Raw genomic sequence first — 18,337 nt, 5'->3', positions numbered from 1 at the left:
CGTGTATTTCTAGTATTTTCTGTTTTTATTCCATCTCAACTTAAATCGAGCAGGAAGTAGTTGTAGGGAAAAGATCCCAATAAAAGACGGTTGTCAAATCCCATCACCAGAAGTAAAGCATTTCAGGGAATGCCAATCCCAAACACTGATGGTTAAAAACTCCTACCCTTTAAGTTAATTATGGAGTATTAGCAGATCAGGGTCAGGCCATTCAGCCCACCAAGTACTGGCAGGTTGATGCTCCCACCCTACCTCACCCATTGGAATATAGACAATAGGTGCAGGAGTAGGCCATTCAGCCCTTCAAGTCAGCACTGCCATTCAATGTGATCATGGCTGATCGTCCACAATCAGTACCCCGTTCCTGCCTATCCCCCGACTCCGCTATCTTTAAGAACTGATATACTACCATTCATGGTACATATCAGAGACACCCCCTCTCCCCTGTATCTTAACCAGGTATTTTTGTCTCCTTCCCAGTTCTGATGAAGGGTCTGAAGTATTTACTCTGTTTCTCTTCCCTCAGATGCAGCCTGACCTGCTGAGCATTTGAATGTTTTTCTGTGTTTATGCTTGAGTTTCAACATCTGTGTTTTTATTTCTAATTACCATTCCTCGTGATCTTATCTAGCTTTCCCTGAAACTTATTGATCCTCCAGTTTTCATTATTGATCTCAGGCAGCAGGTTACAAATGTACACTGGCATGATGTTGGGAAGGCTGGGGATCGGATAAACCCTGGCGCTAAAGCACACCATTGTCCCATGACCACTCTTTATCAGCACACTCCATGGAAATTTAACCGATCAAATTTGTGCTAATTAATGCTCAATATTGTGTTATAGACTCATCACAGTGAGAAGTTAATTAAACCTGTCAGAAATCATTTCCCTTCAGGCTTTGGTGATCCCCAGAGGGCAGTTGTGTTGCTTTAAATACTCAACACTGACTAGAAATGGCGATTCAATTATAAGCAGCACAAAGAATTTGAATTTGAAACCTGTTCCGACTCCTTTGGTTACGGATTTAGCTCTCTTTATCCGTTTTCTACAGGAAGAATTATTCATAGACGCAACTCTGCAACTCAGCAGCCAGATCTCTCTGGAGCACAGCGCCCAGATGGCATCAGGTTCAACACACAAAAACTTTCTTTGAAGTACGGGTTAAGGACACAGATGTTGCCTTTCACACTCATTACTATGCAAAAAAAAAAAAATCAAAGGCGGGGATGACCTTTCATGTAACTGAATTTGAATTCAAGTCACAGTCAGCCAGAACAGGCTGCTGAAATCACCTCAAATGAAATACATTTCTAATCCATTCTGTTCTTAATTCAAACCAGGTTTCACAAGCATTAGCATCCTTCAAAAATGAGGATATGTCAGACTCCCACAGATATTTAAACAGGGCCTTTGGCCCATCACATCTGTGCTAATCAAAAATCACCCATTTACTTTATCCTTATTAAATAATACTCTCCCCCATTCTTATCTCATCCACAGATTTTACTCCTCACCTGCACTCTGAAAGGGCTACTGACCTAGCAAACTGCACTTCTACAGGATATAGGAGGAACCCGAAGCAACCCACATACCACAGGGAGAACATACAAACCTACGAACGAACGCAGCAGAGGTCAGGATCGAACCTCGTTCACTGAGGCTGGGGGATGGAGAGAGGGGAGGGGGAGAGAGAGGGGTGGGGGGGAGAGAGGGGTGGGGGAGGGAGAGGGAGAGGGGTGGGGTAAGTGGGAGAGAAGTGGAAGAGTGGGGAGGGAGGGGTAGGGGGAGTGGTGGAAGAGGGACAGAGGGGTAGGGGGAAGGGGGCGGAGGAAGAGAGGGAAGGGGGTGGGGTAGAGAGGGAAGGTGGGTGGGGGAGAGAGGGATGGGGTGGGAGGAGGAGGGGGAGGAGAGGGAGAGGGGTGAGGAGAGGGAGATGGAGAGGGGGAGGAGAGAGGGGTGGGGGAGGGGAGGAGAGAGGGGAGGGGGAGAGAGGGGTGGGGGAGGGGGGAGATGGGGTACCACCTCCAGTTTAAATTCCATTTGGAATATTTTGGAGGACCAAGAAACCAAGAACTAAGATGGTGGCTCACTGTTATGCCCACAGTGGACATGACATGCCAGCTGCAGGTTGGCGTGAACACCCATTGTTTGCCCTGTTCCATCTCCCCCAGAGCTCGTACACAATTTTGAGGCAAACTCTGCATGGTACTACTGAAGCAGTGTTGCACTGCTTGCACTGGACGGGCTTTGAATGAGAAGCCAACTAATCTGTACGGAGTTTGTACATTCTCCCCATGACCTGCGTGGTTTTTCTTCGAGATCTTCGGTTTCCTCCCACACTTCAAGGATGTACAGGTTTCATGGTTAATTGGCTTGGTGTAAATGTAAAAATTGTCCCTAGAGTGCGTAGGGTAGTGTTAATGTGGGGGGATCGCTTGTCGGTCAGTGCACATTCAGTGGGCCGAAAGGCCTGCTTTCCATGCTGTATCTCTAAACTAAACAAAAACATTCTGTTGTCTCTCTCTCTCTCTCTCGCAGGGTTCTGCATTAAATGAGACGTTTGTGATGTACAAGATATCAGAGTTGTAAAGGAATGCTAGAGGGGTGAGTGCCTTTGCTGCCTGTCCTTGTTCGAGTGTCGGAAGTGGTCCTTTGCCAGCCCAGCGTTCCAATGAACAAAGGCGATGAACGTTACAACCTGCGCTTGCTGCAGAGAACCTATACTGACTATTGCACAGGATAGGACATCTCCAAAACTGTCAACAGTGCCTACAGCCAGCTTCACTGCGGCATTACAGAAGGCTCCATCAATCTCACCACTGAAGTTGTTGATCCACGTCCGCCATTCACTCTGTGATTCTGATGCCAAAATTCTCAAATTAGCTATTTTCAAATGTATATTTTTCCAACACAGGTGTCAGAGGTTATGGGGAGAAGGCAGGAGAATGGGGTTAGGAGGGAGAGATAGATTAGCCATGATTGAATGGTGGAGTAGACTTGATGGGCCGAATGGCCTAATTCTACTATCACTATGATCTTATGAACACATTCATATCTCACCAATCCATTCCCTAGTGTTAAGTACAATCTGATCCACCATACAGACCTTTGCCAAGGACTTTGTTGGATTGGGGATAAAGGTTTGCTGAAACTCTCCACTGCAGGTCATTCTCATTGCATTAAACCCGGGCATGTTGTCGGTTAATTGATGGGAATTGATTACTCTGGTCAGTCATCAACTTCAATCCCCGAACGATAGCCAGTGAGTGGGATGGAGCCTGGGCTTTCATGGTCTTATAATTCACGTCAAATGATGTATTGAGCAAGGTGCACAGCACTGCTGAACCTACCAACAAACCTTACTGTGCGACGCAGGAAGGAGTTGAAGTTGCAGCCCCCCGCATTAATGCTGCCTTCAGAACGCTCCTTGTTCTTCAGCTTTGACTGGCAGCAGTAGACAATCCCTTCACCAATCATAATCTGTGGTGGAAAAGCATGCAGCATAGGTAGGTTGAAAACAAACGACTGCAATATTAGTGACGCAGCATAGTTAAAAATAACTTTCTTTATGTATCATACGAACAAAACAAACACTTTGATGTGCACTGTGGTGGTGGGACTGGGTTGGGTCAGGAGGCCAGTTCTGAAGAAAACAGGAGAGATGGCAGAATGTTTCATTATGTCTGAACTTCATTGGCCTAAAGCTGTAGCTCTCAACCTTCTTCATCCACGGCTGAAAATTGACCCAACAATTGGACTTATGGCTCATATTTTAAGATAAGCATGATACGAAAAAGGGTCTCGTCCCGAAATGTCACCCATCCGTCCTAGCCAGAGATGCTGCCTGACCAATTGAATTACTCCAGCACTTTGTGTCCATCTTCGGTATATACCAACATCTGTAGTTCCTTTCTAAACATTATGATAAATGAGTTCATCATTCTGTCAAAGTGATTCAAGTTTTTAAAAAAAAATTTGGCTTTGCAGCTTATTAATCACAAAATTAAAGCATGAAATAAAAGTCAAATTAATTAATTGACAACAAAATTAATGCATAAAATAATTATTTTAAAAACATTTTTGGCCCCCTACAGGGCCCAATTTTAATCCCTCATGGGCCAATTGTAGGCCGAAGCCAGAGGTTGGGAACCAGCGGGTAAAGCCTTGGCCCATGGTTGAAACCCCGGCATCTAATAGCTTTGGCAAACGGGGGAAACATGCAGATTGCGTAGATGCGAATGTGAACAAGACGGAGATGCCAACAAGGGTTTTCCCAATCCCTGACATAACTCGGGAGGAAGATTCTCGAGTGGAAGTGTTTCCTGTCCCTCTGTGTTTGCCAGCACCGTGCTACAAGAGGACTCAGCCATGAGCAAGCCTGGGATTAATGGCACTTTCTCTCGCTCAGTATTAATTAACACAGGTATGAGAGAGACTTTGTAAAGTGCTCTTGGGTTTATAACTAAAACCCAGTAAACGGAGCTGATGCAGCCATGATTCAGTTGAATGGTAGATTAAGGAGAGTGGAGCTGACTCCTGCCGTTCCAATGTACGACCAAGCAGTACCTGTTGAGACTAGTCTGTCTGAGCTACTTACAGAGGCTGCTGGCCCAGCAAATGCCAGGCTGAGGAGCATGAGCAGCGGGATGAGTTCCTCACTGGGTTCCACATAGGGCATGCTGAGTGCTCGGTCATAGCACTGGAAGCCCACTTTAGCTGGTCTGAACAGGTCCGTCAGCTCCAGGAAGTAAAGAGTAACGATCGATGAAGCCACAATGGGAAGCTGCAAGGTGAAGGTCAGATGCAAGTAATGTAATCTGAGACACCCCCATTCCCCCCCCCCATGCCGGCCCATATATCACTAAAACCCCCAAGACATCTCACACAACACTGATACTTTGCAACCCCATCCCATACATGCAGCACCATCACCCTTTATCAACCCATACGTCACCGACACCCCCCCCCCCCCCACCACGTCCCATACAACAACAGCAACACCTCCCCCAACCACATCCCATGTTTCAGTGACAACTCTCCCCACCACTACTGCCCCAACAACACCTCATACATCTCTTCTGTATCGCCACGGCATATTGAACAGTGGAATTCCTCCGAGATGGCTGGTTTACATGCAATTAGTCTGAGCAAGCCTCACGCCCATACATTTGTTACCCCACGGTCATTGTGCAAATATGTTTCTCCTTAATCTTCGCAAGTGGAGAATTCCAACAAGCTTGGGTTTCTTATGTTAATATTTTAATAGTCTTGAGTCACAAAACTTTTATTTTCAAATGCAACATAACTATTTTGCCAAAATGCACGTGAAAGGAAATTTGCATTGGTCATAAAACATGGCAAGTTATTGATAAACCACTCTTCAACATTACAATGTGAATCTGTGCCTGCAATTTGCCATTCAACTCATTCTCATTCTCTCTGCTCGTTCAGGGTTATGATACAGAGCAGCAGGAGGGTGTGGATGCACCTGTGGGGTAGGGGAGAATAGGTTCAATCTTTATAAGATAAGACGTAGGAGCAGAATGAGGTCAGTTACCCATCGAGTCTGCTCCGCCATTCGATCACGGCTGATCTAGTTTTCCCTCTCAGCCCCTGCAGCCTCCCCGTAACCTTTGACGCTCTTACTAATCAAGAACCTATCAATCTCCGCATTAAAAATACTTGGCCCCCTCAGGAGTCTATGGCAATGAATTCCAAAGATTCACCACCCTCTGGCTGAAGACATTTCTCCTCATAGATAGATAGATAGCCTTTATTGTCATTCAGACCGAAGTCTGAACGAAATTGCAGCAGTCATACATATAATACAATAAAAACAACAATAAACACATATTAACATCCACCACAGTGAGTCCACCCAGCATCTCCTCACTGTGATGGAGGCAAAAGTCTTAGGTCTGCAGTCTCTTCCCTCCTCTTCTCCCTCTGCGCTGAGGCGATACCCCCCGGGCGATGTTATAAATCAGTCCCGCGGCTCAAACCCGGGGTGGTCGAAGCTGCCGCCCACCAGTCCTGCAGACGCAGCCGCTGGCCCGCGGCCGAACCCCGGACTCAGGCCACCACCGCCAGACCACCGTCCCAGCCACCCTCACGTGAGTACCGTACCGTCTTCAGCCTCGGGCTGGGCCGCCCCGACATGGGCGCCAAACCTCCCCCGGGCCAGGCTGCCCCAACTTGGGCGTCGCTTCTTCCCCGGGCCGGACCGCCCCGACATGGGCGTCACTTCTCCCTCTGGCCGGGCCGCCCCGACATGGGCGTCGCTTCTCCCTCTGGCCGGGCCGCCCCGACATGGGCGTCACTTCTTCCCCAGGCCGGGCCGCCCCGACATGGGCGTCACTTCTTCCCCGGGCCGGGCCGCCCCGACATGGGTGTCACTTCTTCCCCGGGCCGGGCCGCCCCGACATGGGCGTCACTTCTTCCCCGGGCCGGGCCGCCCCGACATGGGCGTCACTTCTTCCTCGGGCTGGGCCGCCCCGACATGGGCGTCACTTCTTCCCCGGGACGGGCCGCCCCGACATGGGCGTCGCTTCTTTCCCGGGCCGACTGCCCCGACTTGGGCGTCACTTCTTCCCCGGGCCGGGCTGCCCCGACATGGGCGTCGCTTCTCCCTCTGGCCGGGCCGCCCCGACTTGGGCGCCGCTTCTCCCTCGGGCTGGGCCGTCCCGACATGGGCGCCGAACCTCCCTCGGGCTGCGAGCGGCGCACCTCCCCGAGCTCGGCCGCTCCGACGGGAGCCTCGTTCCACCCTCGGGCTGGCCGCCCTCACGGGAGCGTCACAACCTCTCACGGGAGCACTGTTCCAGCCCTGAGCCGGACCACCCTCACGGGAGCGAGCTCAGGGCGAGTCCTGACGGGCTCTGCCTCCGGAGCCTCGAGGTCGTCAGCTCCATTAGGCCTCAGCGCAGACGGAGGCAGAGAAGGGGAATACGACAAAAAAGTCGCATTCCCCGCAGGGAGAGACTGCAAACCCCGTTTCAACCCCCCCCCCCCCCCAAAACACAAACTAAGAACCAAAAACTAGACTAACCAAAACAAAATAAACACAAAAAACACAAACAAACGGGACTGCCGGTGAGCCGCTGCAGCCAGGGCCACGCAGCCGCATCTCCACACTAAAGGTAAATAATTTTACTCGGAAGTTGTTCCTTCTGTTCCTAAACTCTCCCTCGATTGTAAACCTCCTCTCCGCACCCACGCTATCTAAGCCTTTTATTATTCGGTGGGTTTCAATGAGATTCTTCCCTCATCTCCTCTCCTTATGGTCGCCCACTCTTGAATATTCAGTGGTTCACAGTCTTCTTCCAATGACAATTTGCATTTGTATAGCACCCTCGAAATAGTGAAAAATCCCCAGATATTTGACAGGAGGTAATGGTAACATTATGGTTAAAGGCAGCTGATGCAGGAGCCCAAGAATCCAGAGCAACTCCAGCACAGGCCAGGGTCCTCGGGAATCAGCAAGTGCACGAGGTCTATTGCTCATGTCTGGTGACTTCCAGGGAGACATGGATATCGCAATGGAGACGCTTCAGTAGGCCTTGGGGTGGAAGACAGAACCAAGCACAACAGAAGCTTTTTGACTTTATTTCCTGAGAAATAGCAACATCTCAGCCTTGATAAACACAAAATGCTGGAGTATCTCATCAGGACAGGCAGCATCTCTGGAGAGAAGGAATGGGTGACGTTTCAGGTCGAGACCCTTCTTCACACTACCCATGTTCAAGACAACTCACACTCCCTTCGTCTCTTCAATTACTTCAATTTTCCAGGCCCCCACTCCCTCATCTTTACTAGCTTTTCGCAACTTCTCAGCCTTCTCAACCTGCTTTCCTCACTTTATACACTTTATACACAAGCCCACAAGAATATTGGAGTGGGTTCCTAGGCCTATCGGCTGCAGTTTCTCTTGAGCTTTCCCAGCATGAGCCCTACGATAGAATCTACCACCTCTACTGAGGAGAAGAGCAATGATGAGTCCTTGCATCTCACTCACAGGGAAGGGCAGTGTCTCAGAGCACCCCGCAAAGTTCACCTCATTCCGTGACTGGAATCCCTTTCACAAACTGTTGCGAGTCTGTAATTGAGGGGAATGTTTTTAATAAAATTAATAGGGATCGAATCGGCTGGTCATCCATCAATGAATTCCTGTCAGCCAGGGCCAGGGAGTTAGGAGCCTTTGTACTCATTGCACGGCACAGTTCCCTTCTCACGCAGCCACCCAATTTAACGTGCACTGTTAATTACTTCAGGTCAAGACCTACCCTCGGGCACATTCCTTGACTTATTTCCCAGCCATTCTCCAAAGGCCTTTCTGAGACACTGAGTCACAATTGTGAACCTAAAAATCTTCACAGAGAAAACTCTTATTGCCAGAGATAACTGTTCCATCAACACATACGTGGTACACACACACACACACACACAACACAGTGGACTAATGTATCGCTCATGAATGTACACACACAATGGATCGTTGTACATCTCATACACAGAAACACACAAGAAACAGGGCGGAAGAGTGGCATAGACTTGCTGAGGCTTGATCCTGATCACGGGTGCTGTTTGTACGGAGTTTGTACATTCTTTATGTGACCGCGAGGTTTTCTTTGGGTGCTCCGGTTTCCTTCTACATTCTAAAGACTTGCAGGTTAATTGGTTTCTGTTTATTGCCCCAAGTGTGTATGATAGAACTAGTGTATCTCTCCACATCACCGTCTACATCTCTCGTTTCCCTTATCCCTAACCAGTCTGAAGAAGGGTCTTGACCCGAAACGTCACCCATTCCTTCTCTCCAGTGATGCTACCTGTCCCGCGGAGTTACTCCATCTTTTGTGTCTACCTTCGGTTTAAACCAGCATCTGCAGTTCCTTCTGAAACATTTTATTTTCCCTTGTTTTGTTGTTAACAATTTCTACATTTTCCCTGATCTCCATTCCCTTTGTCCTATTTTCACACCTCATACTTCCTAATTTAATGTATCTTTTCACACCTTACACTTCCTAATCTATATTTCTCCCTGTCCCCCGACATCAGTCCGATAAAGAGTCTCGACCCAAAACGTCACCCATTCCTTCTCTCCAGAGATGCTGCCTGTCCCGCTGAGTTACCCCAGATTCTTGTGTCTATCGTCGGTTTAAACCAGCATCTGCAGTTCCTTCTTACATACTGTATCTCTCTCTCTCACTCTCTCTCTCTCTGCCTCTCTCTCTCTCGTTCATTCACTCACATAAATAAATGCAATGCAGTGGACCAGTAGCTCTCTTGCTCACACATGCATGCACACAAAGCAGTCCATTATTAATCAGGCGTTAATTAAGGAGATGCTTTTTGTAGGTTAAAGAAGGTTTGTTAATCTAAAGAGCACATCCCACAGATCCCATACAATGACCAGTTTCACACTGACAAAGCACTGAGAAGTGATCTTAAATTCACCTGCAGAGTAGCTGCAGCTGCGTGCTTCTCTTTGACATTCTCCCATCTGAAAGCATCTTGCACCAAGATTGACAAATCAATGGAAAGTCTGTCAGCAGATTTTGAACTGATGTACAATCCCACTGGGAAAAGTCCTGCAGAGCTGGTGCTCCATTACCCGTCTATAAATGGAACTCCGGGAGATTGTTTTCTCTCTCCTGACACCCAGGGCAATCTGCGTTATTTATCGCTCGCTTGCCAATACTATGCTCATCTCATCGCCCGCTACAGAGGAAACAATTTCCTACACAAATCTCTTTCATGAGCTTATTACTGGTGGGAAGTGCTGAGGTTCATTGATTTTCCACCGTAAAAGACAAGGGGAAAGCAGCATCATTCGGGGGATGGAGGTGCTCTGCAGCCAATGAGGTAAGTTGTGGTGCGGTCAAACTGTGAGTGAAACAAACCCCACCAATGTCTGGAGCAGCAAACTCCCCCAAAAAAATGCCAGCAAGGAAAAAACCTGATCGGTTATTTTTAAAGCATTGGCCCTAAATGGCCATCGATATATTATAAATCTCACCTCTGTGAACTCAACAGGCCCGAGAGAACTTCATACTGAAGATGAAGGTGAGAGGGGAAAGAGGTTTAAAGGGACCTGAGGGTCAACATTTCACACAGAGTGAGAGGCGTATGTGGAACCAGCTGCCAGAGGATGTGATAGAGGAGAGTAATAATTACAACATATAAAAGTTACCAGGAAAGGTACATAGATAGGAGAGGTTTGGAGGGATATGGCTAAGCACAGGCAAGTGGGACTAGCTCTGTTAAGATAACTTGGTCAGCATGGACGAGTTGGGCCGAAGGGCTGGCTTTCATGACTGTGTGTCTGACTCTATGACCATAACTGAGATCAAGAGTGAATTTGAGAGGTTGCTATCCCAAGGCTGAATGTCAGTGGGCTAATTGGCCACTGTAAATCACCCTTTCACATTGTGTAATGGCCAAAAGGGTCAATGGGAGTCCACGGGCACGTGTGAAAGAGAATAAGATTCCAGGCGAGGTAGAATGGGACTGATGGGGTTGTTCCTCGTGGAAATGACAGAGGTCCAATGGGCTGAATTGGCTCCTACTACATTACGATCGGAGCCAATTCCTAGGGGTGCTGCATGATTGGCAGCCCCGCCAACAGTCTGTCTGTTGTTTTGTCTATTTTTGTTATTTTTAGTGTGTTTAAAAAGTTTGTGTAAATGTTCTCCGGTTTGTTTTATGTGGGGGGAGGGGTGGGGGGGGGGGGAGGGGGAAACTTCTCTTTCAATCTCTTACCCTGCCGATTGTTTTCGGGTCGTATCTCTGGTCGTTCTGTGGCCTAACATCGTGGAGGCAGAGGCCTGCTCCGACTGACTTTGAGCCCCATCGCGGGGCGTGGACTTAACATCGGAGGCGATCCTTTCCTGAGATTGCTCCAACCGCGGCCTTCAGACTTTATCATCGAGAGCTCGCAGTCTTGGGTAGAGACTTTAGATGTCGGGCTGCTCCAACGACACAGAAGGTTTGACCAGCCCCTACCCAGGGTCCGATCGCTTGGTGCGGGGAGCTGACATCCCCCCTATGCGGGAGCTTGTTCACCCCAACACAGAGGGCCCAAACGCCGCCGGCTATGGGAGTCAAGATTGTCCCGTCAACGGGAGGCTTGAGGCCCTCGACCGAGATTGAACTTTTTTTTCGCCTTCCATCACAGTGAGGAATGTGGAGGAGTCACTGTGGTGGATGTTTATGTTAAAATGTATTTTGTGTGTTCCGTTGCTTTTTATTGGTATGACTGACTTGGCAAATTAAATTCCTTGTATGTTGCAAAACATACTTGGCTAATAAAGTATTATTGTATTGTAAGAAAAAAATGTGGAGGGGAAAGGAACTGAAAGAAATGCAGAAATAAATTATGAATGGATGTTCCAAGTCAAGTGGCCAACAATTGGGCGGCACAGTGGCACAGGTGTAGAGTTGCTGCCTTACAGCGCCATAGACGTGGGCTCAATCCTGACAATGGGTCTGTCTGTATAGAGTTTAAACGTTTTCCCTGTGACCGTGTAGGTTTTTCCCCGGGTGTTCGTGTTTCTCCCACACGCCAAAGACGTACAAATTTGTCGGATAATTGGCTTCTGGAAATTGTAAATTGTCTCTAATGTATGGGATAGTGCTAGTGTATGGGGTGATCACTGGTCGGCATGGACTCGGTAGGCTAAAGCCCTGTTTCCATGTTGTATCTCTAAAGTCTAAAATTGCCATTACCCAGGCAGACTGATCTAATGTGTAGGAAAGAACAGCAGATGCCGGTTTAAATCAACGATAAGCACAAAATGCCAGAATAACTCAGCGGGGGGGGGACAGGCAGCATCCTCGGAGTGAAGGACTGGGTAACGTCACCCATTCCTCTCTCCAGAGATGCTGCCTGACCTGCTGAGTTACTCCAGTATTTTGTGTCTATTTCAGACTGATCGAATAACTGGTTCCAGATGATGTTGCAGGTAGCCTTTACTTCGTATCTGTAACTTCAATCATCCAGTGAACCACTCAAAGATCCCTTCAGGGGATCTGATGATCCCTGTCAGTCAATGTCCTCAGCCCACACAGCACAGTTACAGGTCTGAACAATGCCTCCAGGATAGCATTCATCTCATCTACATTGAAACAAACGCCTGCTCTTTATCCTCGGGCCCTTCATTAAACAGTATCAGCATGCTGCTCTATTTGACTAAAAATAAACAAATACTTAGCACTTCAGCAAGAGTTTGATAATTTAATACTGCATCTTTATAGTAGAAATTATACCGACACTTTAAATCTTGATATAAGTAAAAGTAAAGTAGAAAAATTTAGCTGAATGTAGAGGATTTTCTAAAATATAAGCAGAGATTTGCTTTTTTATTTTTTCATTTTTCATCATCAGGGGATCTCTGACAGGGCCAGGGTTCATTGCCTGAGGATAATTTCCCTTGAGGAGATGGTGGTGAGACACCTTCTTAAGCCCCTGATCTTGTTCTGGTGAATGTGGTCCCACAGTATTGCTGGGGAGGGAGTTCCAGGATGAGACTCCATGATAATATGTCCGAGTTAGGACGACGTGCGACTCGGAGGGGAACCTGCAGCTGGTGGTGTCCCCATGCACCTGCTGCTTGTGTCCTTGGTGAAATCAGCTTTGTGAGGTGCTGACAGACTGGATGGGGTGAGAGTAAAATCAAAAAACAACTTCAGATGCTGGAAACCCAAAATAAAAAAAACAATAGAATGCTGGAATACCCAGCAGGTCAGGCTGCATCTGTGGAAAGAGAAATAGAGTCAATGTTTCAGGCCAAAGGCCCTTTGTCAGATCTGGGAAGGGGACAACAGAAGCTAGTTACAATATGGGGAGGATGAGGGAGGGAGTATGTCTCTGAATGGGAGAATATTCGCAGTGCACTTTGTAGATCTGTGCTGCATGGATGGAGTTAGGGAAGATTGAAACATAGAAAATAGGTGCAGGAGGAGGCCATTCGGCCCTTCGGGCCGGCACTGCCATTCATTGTGATCATGGGTGATCGTCCCCAATCAATAACCCGTGCCTGCCTTCTCCCCATATCCCTTGATCCCACTAGCCCCTGGAGCTCTATCTAACTCTCTCTTAAATCCATCCAGTGATTTGGCCTCCACTGCCCTCTGTACCAGGGAATTCCACAAATTCACAACTCCCTGGGTGAAAAAGTTTTTTCTCACCTCAGTCTTAAAAGGCCTCCCCTTTATTCTAAGACTGTGGCCCCTGGTTCTGGACTCGCCCAACATTGGGAACATTTTTCCTGCATCTAGATGATGGAAACCACAGTTATTTAGAGTTTTAGGGGCTTTTTAAAAGCAAGGGAATGAATTTTCTCCACACCATAAAAAGGGTTAATGCAATAAACTGTTTCAGGAACAACCAGCGTGTGGGACAGTGGGACAGTGGGACAGTGGGACAGTGGGACAGTGGGACAGTGGGACAGTGGGACAGTGGGACAGTGGGACAGTGGGACAGTGGGACAGTGGGACAGTGGGACAGTGGGACCCACACACCCCCCCACCACACACACACACACACACACACACACACACACACACACACACACACACACACACACACACACACACACACACACACACACACACACACACACACACACACACACACACACACACACACACACACACACACACACACACACACACACACACACACACACACACACACACACACACACACACACACACACACACGGCGGGAAGGGCAGGAATTATTTCTTGTTGTAGAATGGAGACCAGGTAAATTAATTAAAGTTTAGTTTAGAGATACAGCGCAGAAACAGGCACTTCCTCCTACCGACCAACGTTCCCCCCCACATTAACACTATCTACACTCGAGGGCCAATTTACATTTATACCAAGCCAATTAACCTACAAACTTGCACGTCCTTGAAGTGTGGGAGGAAACCAAAGATCTTGGAGAAAACCCACACAGGTCACGGGGAGAACATACAAACTCCACCCGAACATACAGACGGCACCCGAAGTCAGGATCGAACCTGGGTCTCTGGCGCCACTGTGATGCAAGCTACATGGGCAGTTATATTACATCAATTTTCAACAGGGTATGAAATGAAAGATAGACACAAAAGGCTGGAATACCTCAGTGGGACAGGCAGCATCTTTGGAGAGAAGGAATGGCTGACATTTCGGGTGAAGACCCTTCTTCAGACTTAGAAACATAGCAAAATAGGTGCAGGGGTAGGCCATTCGGCCCTTCGAGCCAGAACCGCCATTCAATATGATCATGGCTGATCATCTAAAATCAGTACCCTGTTCCTGATTTTCTTCCCTATATCCCTTGATTCCTTTAGCCCCAAGAGCTAAATCTAACTCTTTCTTGAAAACATCCAGTGAACTGGCCTCCACTCCACTGCATTCTGTGGCAGAGAATTGCACAGCTTCTTCAGAAGGGTCTCGACCTGAAACGTCACCCATTCCTTCTCTCCAGAGATGCTGCTGTCCCGCAGAGTTACTCCAGCTTTTTGTGTCTATCTTTGGTTTAAACTAGCATCTGCATTTCCTTCCTACACAGGGTATATAATGGGCTGGAAATGATCACCAAAGACCAATTTAATTCCCCCCAGATCAGATCAAATTCATCAAGATTAAGGTTGCGGTTTCAATTTTGGAAATAATTAGGTTTAGGCTTACTACAGTAACGTGTAGCGAGCTACAATGAATAACTTTGTTTTGCATGCATATCAGATGATACTGTGTATAAATACAATCAACCCAAACTCAAGTACAATAGGTAGAGTAAAGAGAAAGACAATGTTCAGAATATGGTTCTCAATCTTGTAAAGGAAGCAGTGCAGATTCACCGGAACATCACACAGACTGCAGCAGAGGGTGCAAAATATATTGGAGAAATGATCTATAAACTGGATTTAAATAAGCAATGCTTAGAGGGAACGGGCCTAATGCTGCCAAATGTTTTTTGCAGAGCAACCTTGTGGGCAAGATGTTAAATTGGCTGCTCTTTATGGTGGCTGCGAATTGTCTGATGATACCAGCTTGAAACAGAAAGAGTAGTTATCTGAGGAGAGAGATACAAAATGCTGGAGTAACTCAGCGGGACAGGCAGCATCTCTGTAGAGAAGGAATGGGTGACGTTTTGTGTCTAGACCCTTCTTCAGACCCGAAACATCACCCATTCCTTCTCCACAGAGATGCTGAGTTACTCCAGCATTTTGTGTCTATCATCGGTATAAACCAGCATCTGCAGTTTCTTCCTACATCATTGGCTAATATTTCCCCTTTAATAGCATTACACAAATAGGAGGTTTGACCATTACCACACAGCTGATTTTGGGAGATTGTTGTACAAAGATGGCTCGTAGAGGAAGCAGTGAAGATTCACCAGAACAACACACAAACTGGAGTAGAGAGTGTGAAATGTATTGGAAAAACAGTCTATAAACTGGATTTAAATAGGCAATGCATAGAGGGATCGGGCAAATGGGATTAAGATAAGATGGGTATCATGGTTGGCATGAATTAGGTGCATTGAGTATGTCCTTTACTCTGCCTGATTCTATCATTTGATAACTTCCACTATCCTTGTGCAATGCCCACTGTAAACAATGGAACCTGTGAGAAGGGTTTCGTCACGAAACGTTGCCTATTTCCTTCATTCCATAGATGCTGCTGCACCCGCTGAGTTTCTCCAGCACTTTTGTGAACCTGTGAGAATATCTCTATCACACACAACCCTCATGCTGTGAATGTGAATGGTTCCTGAACCAGAGAGAAGAGATGAACTCTCTGCAATCTCAGACTAAGCTCAGTAATATGGTTCCATGCTAGTCTCTCCTCCCCCCCCCCCCCCCCCCCCCCCGACAGAAGCTGTTGGTCCATTAGTCCCCCTGTCCTTTACCCTCTAACAGCCTATAAGGAAGTGAATCTGACCTTTAATCCCACAATGGGCTGTTGACTCAGTGGTTGTTGGCTGAGCCACCTGCTCATCCCCAATTCCATTGATGTGAGTGACCCGGTGTACCGTCCCAGATTGACACATCTGCCTCTTTTGCCGAGTGAACGAGTGGGTTATTACTGTCATCATTCACTGCCAGTGAGCCGTCCTCATTTGCGCTCAAGTAGTAGTTTTCAAACATCAATGCCCAGGGCCAGCTAATCCATCACCCATCTAATGGCCCTTATCATTCCCCCTCTGCCTGTGTATTGCCAGCTACTGGCCACACACTAGCCTCTGAGCCTGAAGGCTGAGGATTCAAACACCCCACTCAGAACACCAAGCACAAGGTCTTGGCTGAAGATAGACACAAAATGCTGGAGTAACTCAGCGGGTCAGGCAGCATCACTGGAGAGAAGGAATGGGTGACGTTCTCCGACCAGTCTTACTGTCTCTGACTATATTTTATCTCGGTTTGCTTTGTTGTTACCTTCTCCCAGCTAACAATGATCTATTCTATATTTTCCTTGATAACCATTCCCTTTGTCCTGCTTTCACACCTTACACTTCCTTAGCTATGTATCTCCCTCTCCCCCGACATCAGCCTGAAGAAGGGTCTCGACCTGAAACGTCACCCATTACTTCTCTCCAGAGATGCTGCCAATCCTGCAGACTCCAGCATTTTGTGTCTATCTTCGGTTTAAACCAGCATCTGCAGTTCCTTCCTACATATGGGTATTGTCCTCCCTACCATCAAAGGGATCTGTACGAAATGCCTCAAAATAGCAGCTAATATCATCGAAAACCCAAATTTTGAGCTACTCATTGCTAACATCAGAAAGATGGCACAGGAGCCTGAGAAATGTGCCTTCCATGTTAAAAAAATAAAGCTTCTTCCCATCAACCATCAGGCTCTGAACCATATTGCAGAAAGCAAACCATAACGCTCTCTCAGCAACAGTCCATCATGGACTGTGGTGGGGTTGCATGATGTTATTTGCTTTGTACTATTACGGTCTGGTTACCTAGTACTACAGATAATTCATTATATTATTGATTATTGAATATTTGTGTTATTGTGCTAATGGTCCTGTCAATCTTGACTCAAATTAACGTTGCAGCCTCGCGATAATCTCTTCAGTACCAAACTGTGAAGTACAATTGATGCCAAATAGGACCAGGCATCTTGCCAACTTGAGGATTATGAAGGGTCTCAACCCAAAACGTCATCCTTTTCCCTCAACATACGCTGCCTGGCATGCTGAGTTTCTCCTGCACATTTTTTTTGTTGCTTTATTAGGACTGTCATGTTTCCTAAGCTCCTGTGTGTCAGTTGTAGTTCAGCAGCTCGTGTTCTCCCCTCTGTGCTTGGAATCCATGGGTTCCCGTCCCTTTCCTGAAACTTTAGCTCCACCAGCACTAAGAGGATGCAACACTGTTGAAGCCGCCACCTTTCGGGTGACACATTAAACCATGGGCAACATGGTGGTGCAGCGGTAGAGTTGCTGCCTGACAGCGCCAAAGACCCAGGTACAATACTGACGGCTGCTGTATGTACGGACTTTTGTACGTTCTCCCCATTGCCCGCATGGGTTTCCCCTGGGTGCTCAAGTTTCCACCCACACTCCAAAGGTTTGTAGGATAATTGACTTCTGTAAAAATTGTAAATTGTCCCCAATTTTAGTGTCAATGTACGGGGATTGCGGATCGGCACGGACTTGGTGGGCCGAAGGGCCTGTTTCCGTACTATATCTCTAAACTAAACCTCTTCAGGTGTGCACAGAAGATGCCATATTGCACTGTTTCAAAGAACAACATGGCCCTCGAACACTAAAACATCACTTACCGCTCAACCAATGTTGATGAAACTAATTATCTAATAATTGCAATGTGTGCAATTATGCTGTGCAACAAACGGTGTCGGGTGTTCCCCACATTACAAGAGTGGCGACACTTTGCTGCATATTAACACTTAGTCCTGAGTTTGTGAATGGCACAGCATCAAGCCATCCCTTTCTTAGAGTGCTGCTGCATATTAAGCAGGCTAGGTGTCGAGAATGAGAGCAGATTCGGTGCGTGATTTGTGAGTGGCAAGTGGCAAGCTGGGCTGCTGGCATGTGAAGCACTAGCCCGCCTCTGTAACGGCCAAGTGTAAATTAGAGAAGGGTATTATACTGGCACCATCTTCTCAGGCTTTGTGCCTTTCCCCACAATGGGAACCATTGTGGGGGGATGTTTTGATGTTGAAACTATCTATTACTGTCATGTTGTATTCTTTTTTTATGTACTGCATGACAAAAAGAATTTCACTGCACCTAAAGGTGTATGTGACCAAATAAAATCTGAACTTGAACTTGAACTTGAGGTCCCTGATCCCGGCCCTGGGGCACATTATG

At 47.3% G+C, this 18,337-nt stretch overlaps 1 protein-coding gene across 2 annotated transcripts in view; it reads right to left on the bottom strand.

Annotated features, from left to right (window-relative positions):
- Nucleotides 1-18,337, bottom strand: part of plppr3 (phospholipid phosphatase related 3) — a 56,849-nt gene that overhangs the window by 18,109 nt on the left and 20,403 nt on the right. For both annotated transcript variants that reach the window (XM_033046708.1, XM_033046707.1), the window contains exons 3-4: nt 4,599-4,784; nt 3,352-3,481 (exon numbers count right to left, since the gene is read on the bottom strand). In XM_033046708.1, coding sequence (XP_032902599.1) covers nt 3,352-3,481; nt 4,599-4,784 — 316 coding nt within the window. The remainder of the gene's footprint in view (nt 1-3,351; nt 3,482-4,598; nt 4,785-18,337) is intronic.

This window comes from Amblyraja radiata, chromosome 29 (genome assembly GCF_010909765.2).
Source record: "Amblyraja radiata isolate CabotCenter1 chromosome 29, sAmbRad1.1.pri, whole genome shotgun sequence".
Classification (NCBI taxonomy): Eukaryota; Metazoa; Chordata; class Chondrichthyes; order Rajiformes; family Rajidae; genus Amblyraja; species Amblyraja radiata.
Note: the sequence above shows the minus strand (reverse complement) of the source record. Positions and strands in the feature narration are given on the sequence as shown.